Here is a 21,457-nt window from a genome sequence, read left to right on the forward strand (position 1 = left end):
AAGCGTTGATTCGGTTTGTTAAATGAATTTCTTTCAATACATGTGGTACCCATATTAAAATTGACGCCAAACAAACAGATGTAAACAAAATTTCGCGTACTTTTTTTCTAAATCAAGCTAAAAGTAACAGCTGATAACTGACAGAAGAAAGAATGCAATTACAGAGTCACAAGCCGTTGAAAAAATTTGTCAACGCCGACTATATTACTACTATATTACCGACAATTACTTTTTTGGGCAACCCAATAATTTTTCAAGATTTTCTTGCCTGTTAGGGCGAGATCATTAAATTTTACAATTTTTATTTGTTTCTCTTTCGAGACGAGCTGAATGATCGAAGATGCAAATGGAAAAGGAAAGCCTAAGGTAGCAACACACACCAACCACTATGGGACGCATTTCGTCTTTGGTTAGAAGACATTTTATTTTTATTGTTTTCCATACCACTCCCCTAAGTTGGTTCATGTCTGGTATTGTGTCTCCACCCAAATGCCGGTATCTGTTAGACGCGAATGCTGGGCAATGACAAAGGAAATGCTCCAACTTCTCCTATGTGTCCCGTTATGATACCAATAGCTATACTGACCTCCTTCGATCTGAATATCCCCATAGGATTTTCGCCGTCCTACCGACCGTTTCGCTGTTCCACAATGTTGCATGCGCATTCGTCGCCCACTCCCTTAACTCGGACTGCGCCGATCCGAAAGGCTTCGGGTTAACCAAGTTTATTGAGGGCAGTCCTCTGACCTTCACCGCCAAATCGTCTGTCCTTTCATTTCCCCTTACTCCATTATGGCCCGGCACCCAAATGATGCGGATTTTGCCATCCTCAGAGAAGGCGTTAATCTCCTTCTTACACTGCAAGACTGTTCGTGACCTTACCGTTCTGGTTGTTATTGCCCTTATGGCAATTTTACTGTCGGTAAAGATGTTCACACTCGACGCCCTCGGGTTAGCACCACACCACTTCACGCATTTTGTGATCCCCCGGATCTCCGCCTGCAGGACCGTATTATGGTCAGGCAGTCTAAAACAGTCTCAGTCTTTAGGGTTCGCAATGTTGACCCCCAGGCCCACTCTGACCTCAAGCTTTGATCCATCCGTGTAACATGATCTTCCAGACGGCAATACTAGGGTTCCGTCAATCCAAGACTGTGCGGATGGCAGCAGGGTCTCGTTATGGCCCGGTAATCTAACGATGCGGATCGCGCCATGCTCAGGTAACTTCTTACATTGCAAGACCTTTCTCAATGTAATTTTAAGGTTAGTTAAAGTCGTGAGGCTATCCGTAAATCGCCTTACGCATTCTGAGATTGCCCTTTATTCCACCAGCAGGATTGCGTTTTGGTCGGGTAGCCGCAAACAGAACTCAGTTTCTTGTAGGCCATAAATTGAGTCGCATAGACCCGTTCTATCCTCTACTTTTGATCTATTCGTGTAGAGGTTATACTACCGGATGGGCCATATGAAAATACCAGAATTCCATCATCTTAAGACTGCACCGGTGATAACCGAGTCTTGCACTCGAACCCTAGTGTCGTTTCAGGTTTCCGATCCGAAGCCTCTTATAGAATATGCAGTGCGGGATTGTCTCAACCGATCTCTTCTTGACAGAGGTATGCTGTTGTTCAAGTTCAACGGCTGTTCAGCGCTTTATAACGGGATCCACTATATGCTCTATGGTCTAGTAAAAAAGATGTACGGCTTTTAGTCCCGCCTAAAGGCAGGTACTATATTCGCTTTTCGCGATATTTTTCGCCGATTACTTTTTTTTAGATAATAGATGTTAAAGCAAAAAAAAAAACTTGCTGATTTCATTCAGCAGGACATTCCCTCATTACTTATGGTAAAATCACTTGCATAGCCGTAAGAACAACACCCTTGAGTTTAAATGTACCTTATTTTTTATTTTTTATTTTTTAGTATTTATTAATTTATTTTTTATTAAATTGTTTTATTTATTTTTATATATTTATTATGTTTCTTATAAGTTTTGTTTAGTTGGTGTACTTTTGGAGAATATACATTTTTATACCCTCCACCATAGGATGGGAGAATACTAATTTCGTCATTATGTTTGTAACACCTCGAAATAAGCGTCTTAGACCCCATAAAGTATATATATTCTTGATCGTCTTGTCATTTTAAGTCGATCTAGCCATGTCCGTCCGTCTGTCTGTCGAAAGCACGCCAACATTCGCAGGAGCAAAGTTAGGTGCTTGAAATTTTGCACAAATACCTTTTATTAGTGTAGGGGGATTGGGATTGTAAATGGGCCAAATCGGTCCATGTTTTGAATGCAAATGCAAATTTTGCCCATGAACATTCTATTAAGGAACAGGGGCAAACAGTTTGCCCCTGTTCCATGTTTTTGATATGCTGTAATATAAACCGATCTTGGGTTTTGACTTCTTGAGGCTCTAGAGGGCGCAATTCTCGTCCGATTGAAGAATTGAAATTTAGCATGAGGTGTTTTGTTATGACTTGCAACAACTGTGCTTAGTATGGCGCATATCGGTACATAACTTGATATAGCTGCCATATAAACCGATCTGGGGTCTTGACTTCTTGAGCCTCTAGAGGGCGTAAATCTCATCCGATTTGTCAGACATTTTGTACAATGGCTTGTCTCATGACTTTCAACATACGTGTCTAATATGGTCTGAATCGATCAATAGCTTGATACAGCTCCCATATAAACCTATCTCCCGATTTTGCTTCTTGAGCCCCTACAAGACGCAATTCTTATCCGAATGAACTGAAATATCACACAATGATCTCTACAATGTTTAGGATTCATTTCTGGCCCGAATCGGACTATAACTTGATATAGCTCCAATAGCATAACAGTTCTTATTCAATATTCTTTGTTTGCCTAAAAAGAGATACCGCGACAAATGCCATCAATGGTGGAGGGTATATAAGATTCGGCCCGGCGGAACTTAGCACGCTCTTACTTGTTTTTTCTTTCAACTTCCAGTTCTATTTTAAAAATTATTTAATTTTTACTCTTTACTTTTGAAAAAAGAAAATAATAAAAACTAGTAGATTAATAAGTGTGTCGCTCAATGTTTTTACAAATAATAGTTTTGATAACTAATATATGTTATAATTAATTTAAATTTTATCATGTATATTTAATTAATAATTACATTTGTATGTGTTATAAAACCACCGAAAAACAAAACTATCATTCACAACGAATTTCAACATTTATTTGAATATGTTTTTTTTTCACACCTTATCATCGACGAAATGCCATAATTGTCTTGAACACAATATCAACTGCGCGAATCAACTAATCATCACCTGTCTAACCAATCAAATCGACCGCCAATCCATATTTGTCCTCCATCCATGCATATGTCACCATGAACAACGACCGAAACGATCGATACGTTTGAACGAAACGAATTCATTCGATCTTAAAAACGATTTCATTCATACCGCTCGATCTTCTAATGATCTGATGTTTTTGTGAACCGATCTAAATAACTTCTAATGCCATTTTTATGGAATTGAAAAACCAAAAACAAAAAAAACAACAAAATGACTATGAGCGTTTGTTTTTTTTTTACAAACGGATTTTTTCAAATTCTATTTTGTAATCTCTCCACTACATATGTATAAATATGGATATATGTGTGTGTGTATAAATTATTATTATTTAAAAAAAAAAAAAAAAAAACAAAAACATATCTATACATATATATGCAAATATAATTATCTATATGTCCATTAAATCTCACTCACACCACATATAGATAATTGTCCAGAGGGTATACCACGTGTTTATCATTTGGGCACTTGTAGTGGCCGTTACAATGCCATGGTATTAGAATTATTGGGACTGTCTTTAGAAGATCTCTTCAATATATGCAACCGTCAATTTTCACTCAAGACTGTACTGATGATAGCTAAGCAACTTGTAAGTTATTATTCTATATTACCAAAAACCATCATTATCAATTACCACCACCCCAAACCCCTCCGCCCAACAAACACCCATCTATCTATAGATAAAACTGAAAACCTAAAACAAAAAAACTCAGAAAGAAATTAAATATTCGCATATATAGTGTTTGTTTAATTAATTTTATATGTTTACAAAAGAAAAACTTTCTCTAAATCTAAAAGCAAGGTTTTCTTTCTATTGTTTGTTTACTTACCTTAATTTTTGTATTGTTTCTCTCCCCTCCAAAGTCCTTCTTAGGAACACAATAGTGTTTCCCTAAATACCTTGACCACAATTTTGTTTTTTTGTGTTAACGAACAACAAAAGAAAACCTTTTCTCTTTCTTACTTTCTTCTCAAGTGTCTCAACTGCAAAATAAATATTTTTACATAAAACAGTTTCAATATAACAAACCAAAGTATGAAAAAATAATTCAAAATAAAAATGTAAATTGTTTTCATTTCACCAAAAAATTCTATATATATATATATATTTTCTTTGCAAAATTTTGATATTTGTAGAAATTTTTTGTAGTATTTTATGTTTCTCTAAAAACAAAACGTTGGTTTTTTCAACGTATCTCACCTAAAAACTTCTATTAGTATTCGTTTGATTGGTAAACATTTAACTATATGTCAGTGATAGGAGACAACTCTTTTTTTATTTATTATTAGCAAAATAGTTTTAGAAGAATATATATATATATACATACTAAATAATATTCAAAAGATTAGCCTCGTTGCGTCGTCCTTGTAATGCATGTAAAACTTATAATCTTTTCTAAATTGCCCTCACTCCCCTCTCCAAAATTTCTATTCTCCCTTGATGTATGTTTTTTTAATAAGAAATAAATAAAAAGTATAAAAATACTCTTTTCTGTATGGCCATTTAATATTTCGAATTCTTTAACGTTAAATGCCGTGAAAAACGCAACATATGCCACACTCGTTTTCTGTTGAAACATCTCTGCAAGCACTGTCAACAGCTGTGTTCTCGTGCGTATCATAATGTGCCGTTTACACATAGTGATATAATGGAAAAGACTTTTGAATTATTGCATCGATTTTAAGGATGAAAATTTATAGGCTAAAGGTTGCACAAATATATTAAACGATGTGTTAAACACATTAAATTTTATTATGAAATTTTAAAATTTTTTCTTCTTTTTTATATAAACTCATACAATAAAGCATGAACGATGGTAATGCCTAAACAATTGAATCTATTTTGGTCCATAATAAATTTCAAGTTAACTCTAGTTGGCTAAAATTATAGTTCGACTCGCCATGCTTCCTATATGCAATTTGAATGAAAGGCTTTCCTACCATCTTTCCCACTTTTGGATTAAAGTTTTCCATGCCGACATTCGTAGGTACTTCTTCCAAAAAGGAACCAACAAGTAAAAGCGTGCTAAGTTCGGCCGGGCCGCACCTATGGGTACCCACCACCATGGCTTTCCCAAAAATTTACCCTTACTAACTGAGTTTGTTGTTGAATTATTTTGGTTTCAAGAAGTCATATCGGGTTATCGGTACTAAGGGGGGGCCTATATCACCACATTGACCGATTCGGATAAAACTTGGCACTGATGTTGTAAGTAATAAGATAGAAGTTTAGGCTATGAAGGCTATATCTGTTTATAAACCGATTCGGATCATACTTGGCATTGATATTGGAAGTCATAAGATAGGGGTTTGGTTATATGTGTTTATAAACCGATTCGGATCATACTTGGCACGGATGTTGGAAGTCGTAACTCAAGTTTTTGTTCCAAATTTCAGCCAAATTGGATGAAAATTGAGGCTTCTAAGGGCTCAAGAATCAAATCCGAGAATCAGTTCATATGGGGATGGACGGACGGACATGGCAAGTTAAACCCAGAATGTCGAGACGATCCAGAATATATATAATTTATGGATCGCAGATCGATATTTAGAGATCTTACAAACGATATGACTAGATCAGTATACCCCATTCTATGGTAGTGGGTATAAAAAGGAAAAATCGAAGTCAGGAATTTACAAGAAGATTCCTAACTTTTCTCCATTTTAACCCGAAATAGTTTCAAGGCTGGTATTGTTAGCCGTTAAAGCCGTGCATTGACATAGGAAATGTTTCAATGTCACATCATCTCCACATACCCTACACACCCTATGACTTGTCGTACCTACTCTGTATAAGAGCGCCTGTAGTCCTATTTATTCCGTTATGATACCAAAAGCTCCTTCTTACTTCCCAAATGTTTTACGTCGTCCTAACAATCGTTTCACAGTGCTAAGTTGCCCACGCTCTTAACTCGGACCGGCTAGGACGGAGGTTTATCTGGATGACCTCCAATATTGGTCCTCCTGTAAACGGGCTTCTTGGTCTCGTCGTCAGTTCTATATGCGTCATTGAGTTTCTTGTCACTTGACTGCCTAATATTTTCAGATTAAGATCTTTGCCTATCCTATTGTTCCCATCCTTAACAGAAAGCCTTGAACGCATAAAAAGCCATGTCTTTAGATTAAGCCAAACCCCTTCTCCTCCCTGTGGAAGACCTCCAATATCTCCATAACCAAACCTTAACGTTGCTTAAGACTTCCACCATGCGTTCCGTTGTGAACTTGCTGCTCCACCTCTTGATGAAGATTGTCGCCTTTGTGAGTAGGGAAATGCCCATCTTTTTCTCCAGGTCGAGCATTGCTCCCTCCCAGAGAGTGTGGAAACTTCCAATGAGCTTTTTTTTTTGACGGTATCAATGCATTTGGCTGACCACCTTCGGCAGAAGTGGTCAGAGTGTCAGTTGTACCCGCTTGAAGCATGACCCACATTCGCGTTGCCGGTACATAATCTTCAGTTCTCTTCGTTGTGTAGCTGATTGCTTTTTCGGTGTTATTGTGAGCTAGCAAGGTTCTTGTTTACTTCTGCATTTAGAACTGCCGCCAGACTAGAAACAGACCCTTTTCATCGATCGCCTAGTGGATAATACTATTGAACCTTTCCTGGAGTTGCTGTAAAATTTATTGCGTAATAAGTCCGCTCCACATCACGGCTACTCTAGCAATAATGCTAGCCTCTTCGAGCACGATGTTCACTGGAGCTTCTTTAAGATCGCAAACATATTTCTCAGCACTAATATCTCCCCATGCTACCCCTAGGAACAGTAGTATAAATCAGGACTGTTGAATCGGAGCTAGCTTCCTAAATTCAGGGTAAATTCTCCGACTCTGTAGTTAAGGCGGGCGGGAGAAGAGACTATTTAACTAAGACCTGTATGAAAGGTTTACGTCTTTATACTTCTTCTGCTGCTTATATGAACAGACTCCCTCTTATGGTCAGCCAGCTTTAAGTTCATCGATAGCTTTTTCTTTCTTCGGGCATTTTAATTTGAATGATGCCATCTTACGACATCTTCTCCCCGTCAAAACCTCACATGAGTAGAGGCTGTGGTCAGCCTGTCTTAACCAATGCCCTTGACTGGATTGCTTCTTGGAATTGTGGTTTTATTAACCGCTCCAGCAACTTGGCCTTAATATCTGGAATAACCTTATTTTTGAAGAATGTTTCTCGCCACCTTTCGACTATTAATTTGGAATGTCATCAGGATCACTTTGTACACCACATGCGGACAGTCGTGAGTTATTTCAGTGGTTCCAATTTCTTTTTCATCTACTATTGGCTCATGTTCAGGAAAAATTTTGCAACGTTTCGCATTATTTTATCCTATTACAAATTTATAGCCGAGCCCCTATTGATCATATTCGCTGAACTTGCAAGCATAAGAAGTTAAAACGATCAGATAATCTATAGTCTATTAAATACAAGTTACATATTTAGACTGGTTCGAAACCCTATTTTTTTCCTAACTAAATTAAGGTCAACACCCTACCAAAGTGCATGAATTCCCTATAAATTATAATTTTGTCTTTTTTTGTCTTCCTTCCAATTCATTATATTCTAATAGAAAGAACTTTATGTATATGTTTATCCTTCTATTTTGCTGTTCTTCCTGTTTGACTTAAAATTTGCAATTTTAGCTACTAACATTTGGTTATATCGTAATGTACGTGCAATACGCTATCACCACTAACCAAAAAAGGTCTTACATTTAATAGCTCAGTTATGTTTAAATTACTTAAAAGTAGTGCAACGTTATGTAACGTAATGTAACGCGGCTCATATTTTAAAATATTTTGGTACAATAAATTGCTAGCGACATATTGGCATTTCGATTTTTTCTGTCAATACTCTAGTCACAGACAATAAGATTCTTATACATATATTTTCCCTCTGAAAAAATGACAACTACGAACAACGATTAGAAATCTGTTGTTTTCTTTTGTTTCATTCTTAAAAGTCACCTACGGGAGGAGAAAAAGGAATAGGGGGAACATGAAAACTGTAGAAAAAACCAAGTAAATTAATAAAAAGAAGCTAATAAAAAATAGAAAAGTCAACCAACTAACAACTCTTAAAAAATATGTCATCAAACTCATCGAACATTTTAGTAAAAAAAATTGGCAAATGTTGAGCTTATTGGGTTCTTCCATTGGAACGATTGAACTTCAATTTCACTAGTTAAAGAGTAAATCTGTATTGCCGTTAACGATAGTTTTTGGTTTAAAACTTAGAAATTTTAAAACGAACTTCGCTACCAGATGGGCCAACAGATACGCCAACATTCTCTGCAGCTTTTTACCAACCATTTGAATCTCTTTTCGTAGACTTATTATGTAATGGATCTTCCTGGATGAGCCTAGTTATTTGAATCTTCTTGAAAATGCTGTAATTACTTGTAAACATGTTTTGACTCTACATTTAAAGTACTTTTAAAATTTTATTTAATTTTCCATTTGTATACCCTTCACCATAGGATGGGGGTATACAAATTTTGTTATTCCGTTTGTAAAACCTCGAAATATGCATCTAGGACCCCATAAAGTATATATATTTTTACTCGATTTGCCTGAAATTTTGTAGGTGGTGTTTTTCTATGACTTCTAACAGCCATGGCAAGTACGCTCCATATTGGTCAATAACTTTATGTAGCTCATATATATATATTGAAAAATTCATTCAAAGAACTTGACAAATGCGTTCCCTGGTGGAGGGTATATAATATTCGGCCCAGCCGACCTTGGCACGCTTTTACTTGTTTATTACTCAGTAAAATCATTTGTCACTCTCAACATTTCGAATGAATTATGTGCTTAAAAAAATCCAAAAACTAGCCAATAGAAATAGAAATTTCGAAATCCACCTTCTATCCATCCATTGAATAGGGCTCGCTTCCATGAATTTTTTATACAGTTTATATACAGCAACAATGTTAGTAGTAAAATAAAAATTAATTTGTTTTTAATTTCACTTCGATAGCACTGTTAAATGATCCCAACTTATAGTGTAAACGGCCCTCTTTATGAAATGTAGTCATTGCATTTGCTGTGTTTTATTTAAGTACTGTATATATAATACAAAACACGATTTAACGATTATTATCTGATATCGATAACAATCCAGGACCACTGAAATTCTATTCAAAACTGAAGGGGACTAAAATAAAACATAGCAATTATAATAAGAGGGGACTTACACATAACAACATTATAGAAATTATACATGAATACAACGAAACTCACAAATCGGGAAATTTTTGAATTGACAGAAATAATTTTAGGAAATAAAGATAGGAGAAAGAGTTTTTGTTTTTTAATCACCAGAGTTTTTTTGTTACAAGTCACAAACTGTCCAAAACCGCAAACATTTTGTCGCTCGATTCGGTCGCCAATTCTTTAAAATCAAATGTTTTCCCTTTATGAAATCGGCTGATTCCATGAATTGGCGATCAAATCAAGTGAAAAATTATTAGCGATGTTGGAAGACAGTCTGATTTCCTTCGTATGTGTAAACAAAAAATTAATAATATTATCACCGACCCTTCTCTAAGTGTAAATGACCCCTTAGCAAATGTATAGCTTTGAAGTTACATCTGTGGGTAGAATTTTAGGGGGAGTTAACACACAATAATGTGTCTTTGTAAAAGAACTACTAAGAAGAATTGTATATATTTGTAAAGGTAATTAAAAATGATTTCAGCCTGGACTTTTCGACTCTTGTTTCTACTTTCTTTTCTTTTAATTTAATTTTTTTATTTTCCCCCTAACAATAACAAAATGTTACTATTTTTGTAAGTATTAGTATATAAATATTATTGAAGTTTTTTTTTTCTCAATACTACTACTAACCAAAGAAAGCATTTGACTTCCATTTTGAAAATATGCAAAGAGAATATCTGTTAAAATTGTAGACTTATGATTACAAAAAAAAAATCAAATCTAAACAAAACAAAACATAGGTGTAGCTTTGTAGAATGCAAATTTTTGTATTGCAAGGGCATATCACGGAAAAAAACGTTTTCTAAAAATTTAATTGTCATAATGAAAACAGTTCATAAGCAACTCCATTTAGTACTCTTCAACTCAATCGCCTAGAAAACGATTACCGGTGGTAATCGAAATATTGGCCGTAAATAAACGAAATGAAAATAAAATTTAATTTAAAAAAACCCGAAATTCAGTGAATTTAATTAAAGAGAAAAAAACTCAAAGCTAACAAAAATTTAATAATTTTATTCAAAAAAATTCGTTTAAAATTTTTTGAAGAAAAAAATCACTTTCAATCAAAAAAATTATTATATCAATTTCCATTTTATTTTATAGATTTTTTCCATTTGAATTTTTAGAAAGAGATAAAATTTGAAGAATTGTTATTAACTTTTTAAATAGTCAATAAATTTTCTTATTCACGTTTTCTTACACATTTTTCATTAAAAAGTTTTTAAGCCATTCAATCATGTTTTTTAATTCAATAAACTTTTTTTTACAAACAAAATTGCTTTTAATTAGCTTTTGCAAACATGGTGAGTGATATTTATTTTGAAGTGATGACGAAAGCATTTTCAATTAAAAATTAAATTGACTCAATTAATTTTGGATTGAAACCGATTTTCGTTTTTTTCTGGGTTGCCATTGCAAACAAAACCATCGTCAGTCAAGAAAAAATTTTAAAACAAAACTGAAAGATATACTATATAAAAAAGGATTGGTTTGCCTACAATCTACAATCCTTTCGGAATTTCCCCCTCCATCAATTCCTTTTGCTAGAATATTTTCGTAAGAACATAACTCATCTGCTCTCTATTCAACAAAATTTAGACAACAACAACAACAATAAAAGATATGATAAAACAAAAAATATATATAAACCTAATGTCCTTTTTTTGATCTTCTGCAAAGTATATTCAAAGAAAAAAATCCAAAATTTTTTAAGAAATTTTGGACTTAAAGAAAAAAAACATTTTAGCTTTTATTTTCCTTAATTTTTGTATAAAACCAGCAAATGAAACTCGAATTTGTTTATAACAAAAACCCATTGTTGTTGTTATTGTTTTTGTTTGTTATTGTAGCAGAAGGTGTACCCGAAGTATATTACTTCGGACCATGCGGCAAGTACAATGCTCTTGTTATGGAATTGCTCGGTCCATCACTTGAAGATTTATTTGATATTTGCGGCAGACGTTTCACTTTGAAGACAGTACTACTGATAGCTATACAATTAGTAAGTACCAAACAAACAAATACCTCTATTTAGCAAAATACCCAAACAAAAGCAAAACATCCAAAAATCAAACCATTACAACACAGCTAAAAAACCAAATCCCAGAGAAAACACATTCAAAGTTAACCCCCCAGAACCGTATGAATGAATGTTTCGAAATTTAGTGTACACGGTCTATCTATTCGTCTCACAACATTTTTTTTGCCTATTTTCTAACATAAAATTACTTTAGTTGATCATTGTTTTCTTTCATTTTGTATTAACCTTGAATTTTTAACTAATAACAGCTCAGTTGACTCAACACATTACTCAATTAAAAACGGTTAAGGTTGTTTTTTAAACACATCCCCCAAAATATAGCACCATTTTAGTATTAAAGAAAAACCTCTAAAAGTAATCAAATTCATATTTAGTTTTGTCCTTTTTATTTTATTTTGTTTTTTTTAGTTAACTTAGCTAAATACTTAAATAAAACCATTGTTGCCATATCACATGTAATTTGGTTGAATTTCCTTCGAACGCATGTTTCTTAACCCCTACAAAGACTATTCATTTTTGTCGTTGTTCCTTGTATTACTTTGGTTTACATTTTTTTATTTTGAATTATTTTTTCTCTTTCTCTTCCTATATATACCAAACTCATGTCAAACTCATATTTGCTTTATCAAGAAACCAAAATTTAATTAATAATATGGTAATTTACATTTACCAACCAAGTTTGAATCATCCAAAACCCAAAAAAGAGTTATATAAGAATCATTAAAAAATATTTCTAGAAAAAATGCGCTAGTTGAGACACTATTTTATTATGATTTTTCTTTTTCAAAAATCTTTTTATATCGCTATTAAGCTAAGTATTTTTTCCCTTAATTTTCTTTCTTTAAATTTCCAATGAAAATGCATGTAAAAAAATATTATTGCAACATTTTTAACATATTACATATCTATAAAAATCATCTGCAGTTAGGAAAAATTGTTTACTACTTATCAAGTGTTTGTTGAAAAACTTCATGTGATATTTTGCAAAGAAAGGTTTGGCTTTTAGAAAGCTACGCATGACTGATGGAGTTCTTTTTTTTTATTCAATTTCTCCTTATGAACGGTATACATTTGAAAAATGTTAGCAAATTTCACCGATTTTAATACAAAATTGAGTAACTGATAATAAATTTCACCGATTTTATTACAAATTGGCTTTTCAGATAAAATTGAAAACACTGGCTGTTCGAAAAGTATGAAAGATAAATAAATAAGGAAAAACGGGAACATATGTTACTCAAAACTAATACCAAGTTTACATTGCAAAATAAATTATCTCGTTAAAAAAACACGAACAAATCCATACCGTCTAGACTGCATTTAAGGATTCACTAATAGATGGTAGTGCAATATGGAAAAAAAACAAAAATGGAAAGGTCCCATGAATATTAAGAATCTCAAAATGTATGTCCCATAAATATTAATGGCCCATTTACAAGGCATATCAGATTTATGACATTATTACCAGGTTGTGAACCGTAAACAGCTGAGTACAATTTTTTCTCGCGAAGTGCACTATCTGTCACCGAGTTTTGGTTGTGTGTGTGTATTATAGTTAAGAACTATACACACACAGTGAAAAATGGCGCGAACTAGTAACATACAGAAATTCAGAGTTGAACTAATCACTGATTTTGACAGATAGTGCACCCAATATTTTGTTGTTGGGCAACTGCCACTACCTGTAAATTAATATATCTTGCAACAGATGTGCATGGTCATTGTTATAGTAGGTGTGTTTGCGTAATCAAAAATTTGTGCAAATTTTAATAAATTGTTACTGAAAGTCGTTTTCGTACTTTTTTGCCAGCAGAAGAGAGCGGAAAAGTGCGTGAGAGCGAGCACAATTTTGAGTGTTTGAGTGTTTCTACTGGATGTTTGTTTCCCAACAGAAATTTGCACCATCGAACAGTTGTTTAATTCAAAAGGGGCTAAAGGCTGCTCATGCAAATTTTGCCAATGAACATTCCATTAAGGAACAGGGACAAACTTCACACATATCTATGAGTGCAATCCGATTCAAGTTTAAACTCAATGATAAGGGACCTCCTTTTTATAGATGAGTCCGAACAGCGTGCCGCAGTGGGACACCTCTTTTGAGGAGAAGTTTTTACATGGCATAGTAGAGGGGATACCCACCGCTGAAAATTTGAACCCAGGCGTTCAGTGTGATAGACGGACATGCTAACCTTTGCGTTACGTTGGCCTCATACTCTCCTGGAAATGTTTACTGTAAATATACGCGAACAGACCTATTATTGGTGAAAACAAAGGTGTATGTGTCACATGTACACATAACCATCAGTATTGATTGAAAAATCAAAATCATTTGATTTTTTTCGATGAATGGCATCTATCGATTACCGTTAATAAAGAAATGTGCAATCATTATTTGACAGATATTGAAAAACACATTCTGTGCCAAATAAAATTTGACATGAGAAATAAAGTATGAAAAATTAAATAGAATTAAAATCGATATATCGTTTTTGGCAAAAGCTGCGATCAATACGTACATACGATGAGTAACATCATGATATGCCATCTAAAAGGGTCATTAGAATGTCAACATTTATCGATTAAAAATGCCTCAAATAGGACAAAACGTAAACGAAAAGAATGTGAACAAAAGGAAAATCGACATACTCGATGACGCCTGATGATTATGATGTCGGTTGTTTCCCATTTTCGTTTGAAATATATGTGATGTGAAATTAACGATAGTATCGATATTTATTATAAGAAATATCGAATGTTGCGGTTATCGAAAATTTACTAGCTCTAGTCCGGCAACCAAATCGTAAGACACAAAGACTGGACGATTAACAAAACGATCGGGCATTCTATTGTCTTATAAGCATGCATTTTTAACTATCTTATTTTTCAAGTGGGATGCGATGCATAAACTTGTGGCATAAGTGAGAATTGAGTGGCATGCAGTTCTCAGGTCGGCATTTGACTTAATCTTCTATTAGTGAGCCCTGCGTCAATAATCACAGAATTTGTGAGGTGAAATTTGATAAGCTCCGTTCATTATCCGAAGTAAAAAATGTCATACTCATATGTAAAGTCTGGCCAACCATCCAAATCAACGCTGAGGCCGAATATCCATGGCGTCGACGTAATTTTCTGCGTTTGGCAAGACTAGTGTCATGTTTTGTTATATAAGCCGTTAATTCGGATCAAACGATCACAGGGAAGGTGTATGGAACAAATTGATGTGTTTGAATAGAGCAATCAACGTAGAATAACCAGATAATTAGAATATAAAGTTACACGAGGTAACAATCTTCCATCACGACAACTCTCGGCCACATGCTGCCTTTTCCGACAGCCATTTGTTTCGATCGATGCCTAACACCTCATTTCCGAACAGGGTATCAGAAATTAGCTGAATTAATTCTTTACAAGGCCTGCTATATTAGTTTCTGGTCTAGGCAACACCAAGGATTTACAGGTGCAATTTGAACTTAAATATGGCGTTGAAGCACCATCCTATATCCGAAGACGAACCAAATGCAACGAATGTTGTTCGTCGAAGAAGCACTTCAAAGCAAATGGTCGCCTGTTTCTTCGGCAAAACTGGTCTTGTAGCGACTGTTCTGCTTGAGCAACATATGACGGTCAATTCTGAGTGCCTGAAGTCTTGGGAGAAATTCGAAAAACGAACCTTAGCATATGAAACATTGTATTCATATGCTACCAGAAATATGGGAGAAGTTAGTTTTGATATTGGTTTTGTACACCCAATATAACCACACAATTCCTGACAACACTTGCAGTTTTTGGTACTATTATTACAAAATCGGCCTTAAATACACATTTAGTCGTGATTTTATGATAAATCCATACACGTTTTAACGCCCAGTGTAAACGTAGCATAAGTCAAGTCTAGTACTGAGTACAACTTTTTGCCCAAACAACCGTCAAAACAATAAAAATGTTGGCGAAGATAATGCGACACATTCCGCAAAAGTGGTACTGAGTTCTATGAGCAATATAGCAGCGACATGTCGCTGCATCGTTATTGATTTTAATGAAAATAATAGTTGGTGTATATTACTTCTTCGTCGACGATGCCAATGTCACGTTAACGTGAATAGACGACGCTTCTGCATGAAGCTCACTGATTATTTTAGGCATGAACTGAAAGATGTGGACCTGGACGACATGTGGTTTCAAATGGGCGGTGCCACAAGCCACAAACACAATTTATTCAAGAGCAAGTTTGATAAGCTTGTTATCTCAAGGAAATGTAAGACCGAGTCATTGAGATTGGGTTCAATGTAATGACAAATGCAAACGTGACCGCGGTAGCCATATGAACGAAATCGAGTTCCATTCTTAAATGTTTTGATTGTACTTCAAGCTGATAATAAAGTTTTTGAAGTATATCAAATGGTTTGCGTTTTATTTAAAAAAAAAAAGGTTGTCATGTCCTTATTAGAAATTCCGATAGTTGACACATGCTGTCATTTTTTCCTTTCTTATATACGGGACATAATTTGCTGAGACACAATCTTCAGGTATGCATTCTTCCAGCCAGGGTCCAAATTACCGCATGTGTGAACGAAGAACGTCGTTCGAAATCCCTCTATTGGGAATTATGCATTTCTTTATTGAAATTAAAATGTGTATAAAAAATTGGTACAACATCCATCACGCATGCGGTAATTCGTCCCCTGATCTGCGTATCGCCTTCGAACTTAAACAGTTCGGCTGCCAACTCAGCGGCTTCCTGCTGCGTTGTTGTTTCACAACCGAGTTACTGCTACGTTCGACTCATTCTGCCTAGGCATTAAACATTGTACACCATTATCATGGATTGATTCTGTGGTATCCTCGTCTCCGCCACTATTGGATACCAGCGGCTGGTAAAAATATTCATACCAAATCCCAAGCACACCATCTTACAAGATTTTCTTCCTGGCCTCTGCGGGAGGATGAGCCTTTAACAAAGCCACCGGTTTGATTCCTTAGTAGAATTTGCGTACTTTATTCTGACTCCTGAACATCTCGATTCGCTCACACTCAAGCTTTGCTGCGACAAGGTAATAATCCGAATCAATGTTAGATACTCGCAACACGCTCTATGAATTCCTTCCATTTATCAAAAATGCGATAAATTTGGTTTCGCACTTTATGATGGACGGAAAGCCAAGTGCCGTCCCGGCACGGGATAGCTGTGAACACCACATAGGCTGGACTTTTAAGTCCAATCTATGAGGTGCTCATTGCTGTCACTAGAAATTAAGCTGCGAGCTACCGGGCACGTGCACAGTTTGTAGATAGTGGAATACTCCATACGGAATAGCTGCAACGGCAGTCGCGAACAATCAGCAGTATCAAGCGGAGAGTCTCAGTGAGAGGCCGGTCGGCAACGGCTCTTGCATAAATACTGAGTGCCTATGATGATCGATATGACAAGGCGATTTATGGGCGCCTTTTATAGCCCATAATCAACCTATTCCCGCGGCTATCGGTCCTTTGGACAGGAACGAGCTTACTTACAGGAGCTTGACGTGGATCGCCACCTCCTCATGAAAATGTGGCTACAATAACAACAACCAAGTGCCTTTGTGAATACCACGATATTGAAACATGCTACCAACTACCATGTTGTTTGTTTTTGCCGCGTAGAAGACTCAATCTATTAGTGCACGTTATCTCGGACTCACGATTTTCTCCCTTTCTATTTTGGTAATTAAGTCTCCTAGTACCATTTAGTTGTCAGCGTTCATATGTTCTCTCAAGGTGCTCGTAAAATATGTCCTTAGTCTGTTCGTCCTTCGCTTCAGTCCGAGCTTGGTCATAGATGAGATCATCAACATAAGGGCAGTCCCCAAAATTTTCTACAGTTTTTTAAGGCATCCCTCACCTTGGGAGATTAATTAGAAATGAAAGAGCATTGAGCAGCCTTACCTTACCATGACGAACAGATACTGCATACGTGATCAAGCGCGTTTTCCTATCGAATGAATTTCATTTCAATATAAATTTTTTTTGTAAATTAGAACGATTAAAATATTCACGTTGTTAAATTTCAAAAATTCACGCTCAATAAAGAAATCGGTAATTCACAATAGACAGATTGCGAACGATTTTACACATTCACGTATGCGTTAATTCGGCCCCAGTATTTGCTTCTCCACAACGTTTTCTATGCGTGTTCTATGCGCGCACTTTATCATAGTGTACTTTAACAGTTTTTTGGGCGAATATTTATTTTCTTGGTATTAGAATTGCAGTTCAGAAATATTTCTGCCTCCAAATGAAGACAATATTAAAATTAATGCGGTTTTTTTTATTTATTTTTCAAATTTGTTTACCGATTTTAAAAACCTACCGAAAATATTTTTTTACTAGCAATAATTTTTCTTTAGATTCATCTTTCAAACATTTTTAAAACACTGATAAGCAAGTAAGCAATTATTTCCCAGTTGTGTTTATCATTTACATTTAATTCTTCATTTTAAAATATAAAAATTTAAAATCTTGCTATGATTATTTTCTAATAATTTTTGTTTTTATGTACTATATCAAATTAGCTCCACCGGATCGAATATGTTCATAGTCGGCACCTAATTTATAGAGATGTTAAGCCAGAAAATTTTCTAATCGGCAGAACATCGACGAGACGAGAGAAAATTATCCACATAATTGGTAAGTTTTAATATAAAAATAAGTGATAAAAAATATGTTTTTACGCATACTCCCTGGGTTCACTAATATAAGATTGCGGAAAGCGCTTAGTCATATTCACATTCAAAGCATTTATCTTAAACAAATTATTCTTTGTTAATTTTTTTTCTTTTATCAATATTACCTGGAATATTGCAGAAAACGATAAGCTGACTTAAAAACGTTTGAACTTTTGACAGTTCTAGTCATTGAGAATGTCAATTTGTTGTTTGCTTACATTTGCCTTTTGTTCACATTTTTTTGTTAACGTTTTCTGTAAGGGTTGGTATTCTGTTCGTCATCTTACGTGAACAACTGTCAAACTCCATAAAAAAATTAGAAATAAAAAATGTGCGAAAATTTTAATTCCTTTTTAAGCAAAGAGCTTAAAAATAACAATAAGACACAATTTATCCTTGTGGAATATAATGACAGGATTGTTTTGAATATATATTTAAGTTTTATGACATAAAGTTGAACAGAACACCCAGTTTAATATCACATTTTCAATCAACACAATTTTACATTCTCAATATTCATGGGACCTTTCCACTTTTTGTTTTTCACGCGTCACTACCTATTCGTGAATCCTGTACCTTAGCATTAATTTATTATATATACAAATAAAACTGTTCTTCCTTTTTATCGTCTTTCTAGATTTCGGTTTGGCCAAAGAATATATTGATTTAGATACAAATAGACACATACCATATCGGGAACACAAATCCCTGACGGGTACTGCTAGATATATGTCTATAAATACACACATGGGCAGAGAGCAATCTAGACGTGATGATTTAGAGGCATTAGGTCATATGTTCATGTATTTCTTAAGAGGTTCACTGCCATGGCAAGGTCTTAAGGCCGATACACTTAAGGAAAGATATCAAAAAATTGGCGATACTAAACGAGCAACGCCCATTGAGGTATGTTCTATAAAATATATAACCATATGTTGAATTATTTTTTACACGTTTCTTTTTACAGGTACTTTGCGATGGCCATCCCGAAGAATTTGCCACATATTTACGTTATGTGAGGCGGCTAGATTTTTTTGAAACCCCCGACTATGATTTTCTGCGAAGACTGTTCCAAGACTTATTCGATCGTAAAGGCTATGTGGATGACGGAGAATTTGACTGGACAGGGAAGACAATGGTCAGTAAAAGTCTATTGAAATCATTATAATGATGAATGCTATTACTTATATTTTTGGAAGAGACTTTTTGCAATTCATTAATTATGATAATGATGATAATATATGTCTGAGTGTCAGCGTATGGTTGAAAAGGAATGAATGCAATTTTGACTAACCCTTTCGAAGATGCTAAATTCAAGTGTAACGCAATTGCCAATACTTTCACATCTCAGTTTAAATGGAAATGGAATGAATGCTTCTTCTTTTGCTAATGAGAATTCCATTTTTCTTTGTTATGGAAATGAAATTTCTCTCGATTTTTTTATATTTTTTTTTTTACTTTGAGGTTATAATGAAACCAGGCAGATTGGCGAAGGTGTGTGTGTGTGCGTGATTTTATTTTTTTCACTTATTTTTAATATTTTGTACTTTTAATTTTAAGGAAATTTCATTGTGGCGAAACATAAACCCCTAGCAATATCCATTGGAATCATCTCATTTAACTGGAATCAATTACATATGTCTTTATGTTATTTTTTCCCTTTAATTAAAATTACTATAGTAAAATCAAAACATTTTTTGCCTTTAAAGCATTAACTAATGTATTATGACCTGTCCACATTTGCAGGTTTTTGTAAAATTGTTGAGAAATTTTGGTAATTAAAGGGTAGTTTTTTGTAACAAAACTAGAAATTAAGTATTTGTTTTCAGGAGATTAATGAAAACATTTCAATCGCCTTCATCCAATTTAAAATTTACCTGCTCTTAAAGAGATGTACAGTTCGCAAAAGTTTTGTTTTAGTTGAACTTGCCATTAAAATGAAGGAACTAAACTAGTACGAATCAATTAACCCTTTCCGTTCTCCAGGTCGGTAAACACATACTCTTATTTAATGTATAAGGTTTACTCTATTTTTTGTCTTCCATGTTAGAAAAGGATGGTAGTGAGCATTGCTCTCATATATCAGGGCAATTAGTGTGAGTTTAGTTCTTACAGGCTCGTTACGTTAAACATTTTGTATAACTAATCGATGGTTTATTAAAGAGATCTTGACGTTTTTCTTTGTTATTCTTATTTGTTGTGTTATTGTAGACACATTTGCATAGAGATGACGATCCTCGTCAAGCTCCATTGAAGAGTAAACTTATTGTGGTCCAAAATACCGATCGCCGCAGGAACGTTATGGCCATTGGGTTTTAAAGGCCACCAATAACTCGCCTTGTCATGTCGAGTATCACAGGCACTCTGTATTTAAGCCTTGACGCTCGGCCTCTCACTAAGACTCGTCTCCCGATATTGCTTATCATCCTCAACTTCACTCCGTATGAAGCATTCTACCATCTACAACTGGTGGATGCTCCCGGTAGCTCTCAGCTGAGCTTCTCGTAAAGATGTTGCACACCAGTGTAGTGCTCGTACTCATCTCGTGCCAGGTTGTGTGTGTGTACTATTTTTGTTTCTTTGATGAGTGTAATTAACCTTCTTCATCCCAGATGAATTTATTTTTTTGCTTAAAAATTATACGCTGCTCTTTGCTGTTCTTTATTACAAAACCGCCCATCATCCATTTAGGTGTATGTACATTAACATTTCCGCATTAAAGACCAGTGCTGAGTTCATCTTTTCGCCCGAACAACGGTCAAAATGCACTATAAAAAACTGTGGCAAAGATAACGATCTGTTCGTGTACTTTTCCAGTCAAAACGATCAAGAAAATAAGAACAGCCTTTGTATTGTTTTGCTATTTATTTGAATAAAACAGCTGGTTTACAACAAAAAAAACATCTGTTCGATGCTGCAAATTGCAGTTGGGGAAAAATCCTCTCAATTACCAAACTCAAAATTTTGCTTACTCTCACGCTCTCTTCTTTCTGGCAAATAAAGTTCGCGAAAGACTTCCAGTAACAATTTGGACAATTTTTTGAGTATACAAACACACTTAAAGATAATGGTTGCCCCTGTTGCTTAATGGAATGTTAATCTTAAATTTTGCGAAGAGTATGCGAACACACTCCGCAAAAGTGGCACCGAATTCTATGAGCAA

General features: G+C 34.8%; 1 protein-coding gene and 1 long non-coding RNA gene across 21 annotated transcripts in view; both read left to right on the plus strand.

Moving 5' to 3' along the window:
• The window catches only part of LOC106083592 (casein kinase I), a 77,026-nt gene that overhangs the window by 20,305 nt on the left and 35,264 nt on the right, over positions 1-21,457 (plus strand). For 9 of the 20 annotated variants that reach the window (XR_001220686.2, XR_001220687.2, XM_013246711.2 and 6 more), the window contains 4 exons: positions 3,765-3,928; positions 18,142-18,256; positions 18,932-19,200; positions 19,262-19,432. Coding sequence is in view for 18 of the 20 variants with exons in the window: in XM_013246711.2 (XP_013102165.1) it covers positions 3,765-3,928; positions 18,142-18,256; positions 18,932-19,200; positions 19,262-19,432 (719 nt within the window). In the remaining 2 variants the exon portion in view is untranslated. Of the gene's footprint in view, positions 1-3,764; positions 3,929-11,402; positions 11,555-18,141; positions 18,257-18,931; positions 19,201-19,261; positions 19,433-21,457 lie in introns of all 20 variants that reach the window. The other 11 variants (XM_013246712.2, XM_059362333.1, XM_059362337.1 and 8 more) reach the window with 2 other exon arrangements.
• On the plus strand, positions 19,439-19,985 carry LOC131994980 (uncharacterized). Its single transcript, XR_009397020.1, has 2 exons — positions 19,439-19,788; positions 19,855-19,985. It is a non-coding gene; the product is annotated as an uncharacterized LOC131994980 (long non-coding RNA).

Source organism: Stomoxys calcitrans, chromosome 2, assembly GCF_963082655.1.
Source record: "Stomoxys calcitrans chromosome 2, idStoCalc2.1, whole genome shotgun sequence".
In the NCBI taxonomy this organism is placed as follows: Eukaryota; Metazoa; Arthropoda; class Insecta; order Diptera; family Muscidae; genus Stomoxys; species Stomoxys calcitrans.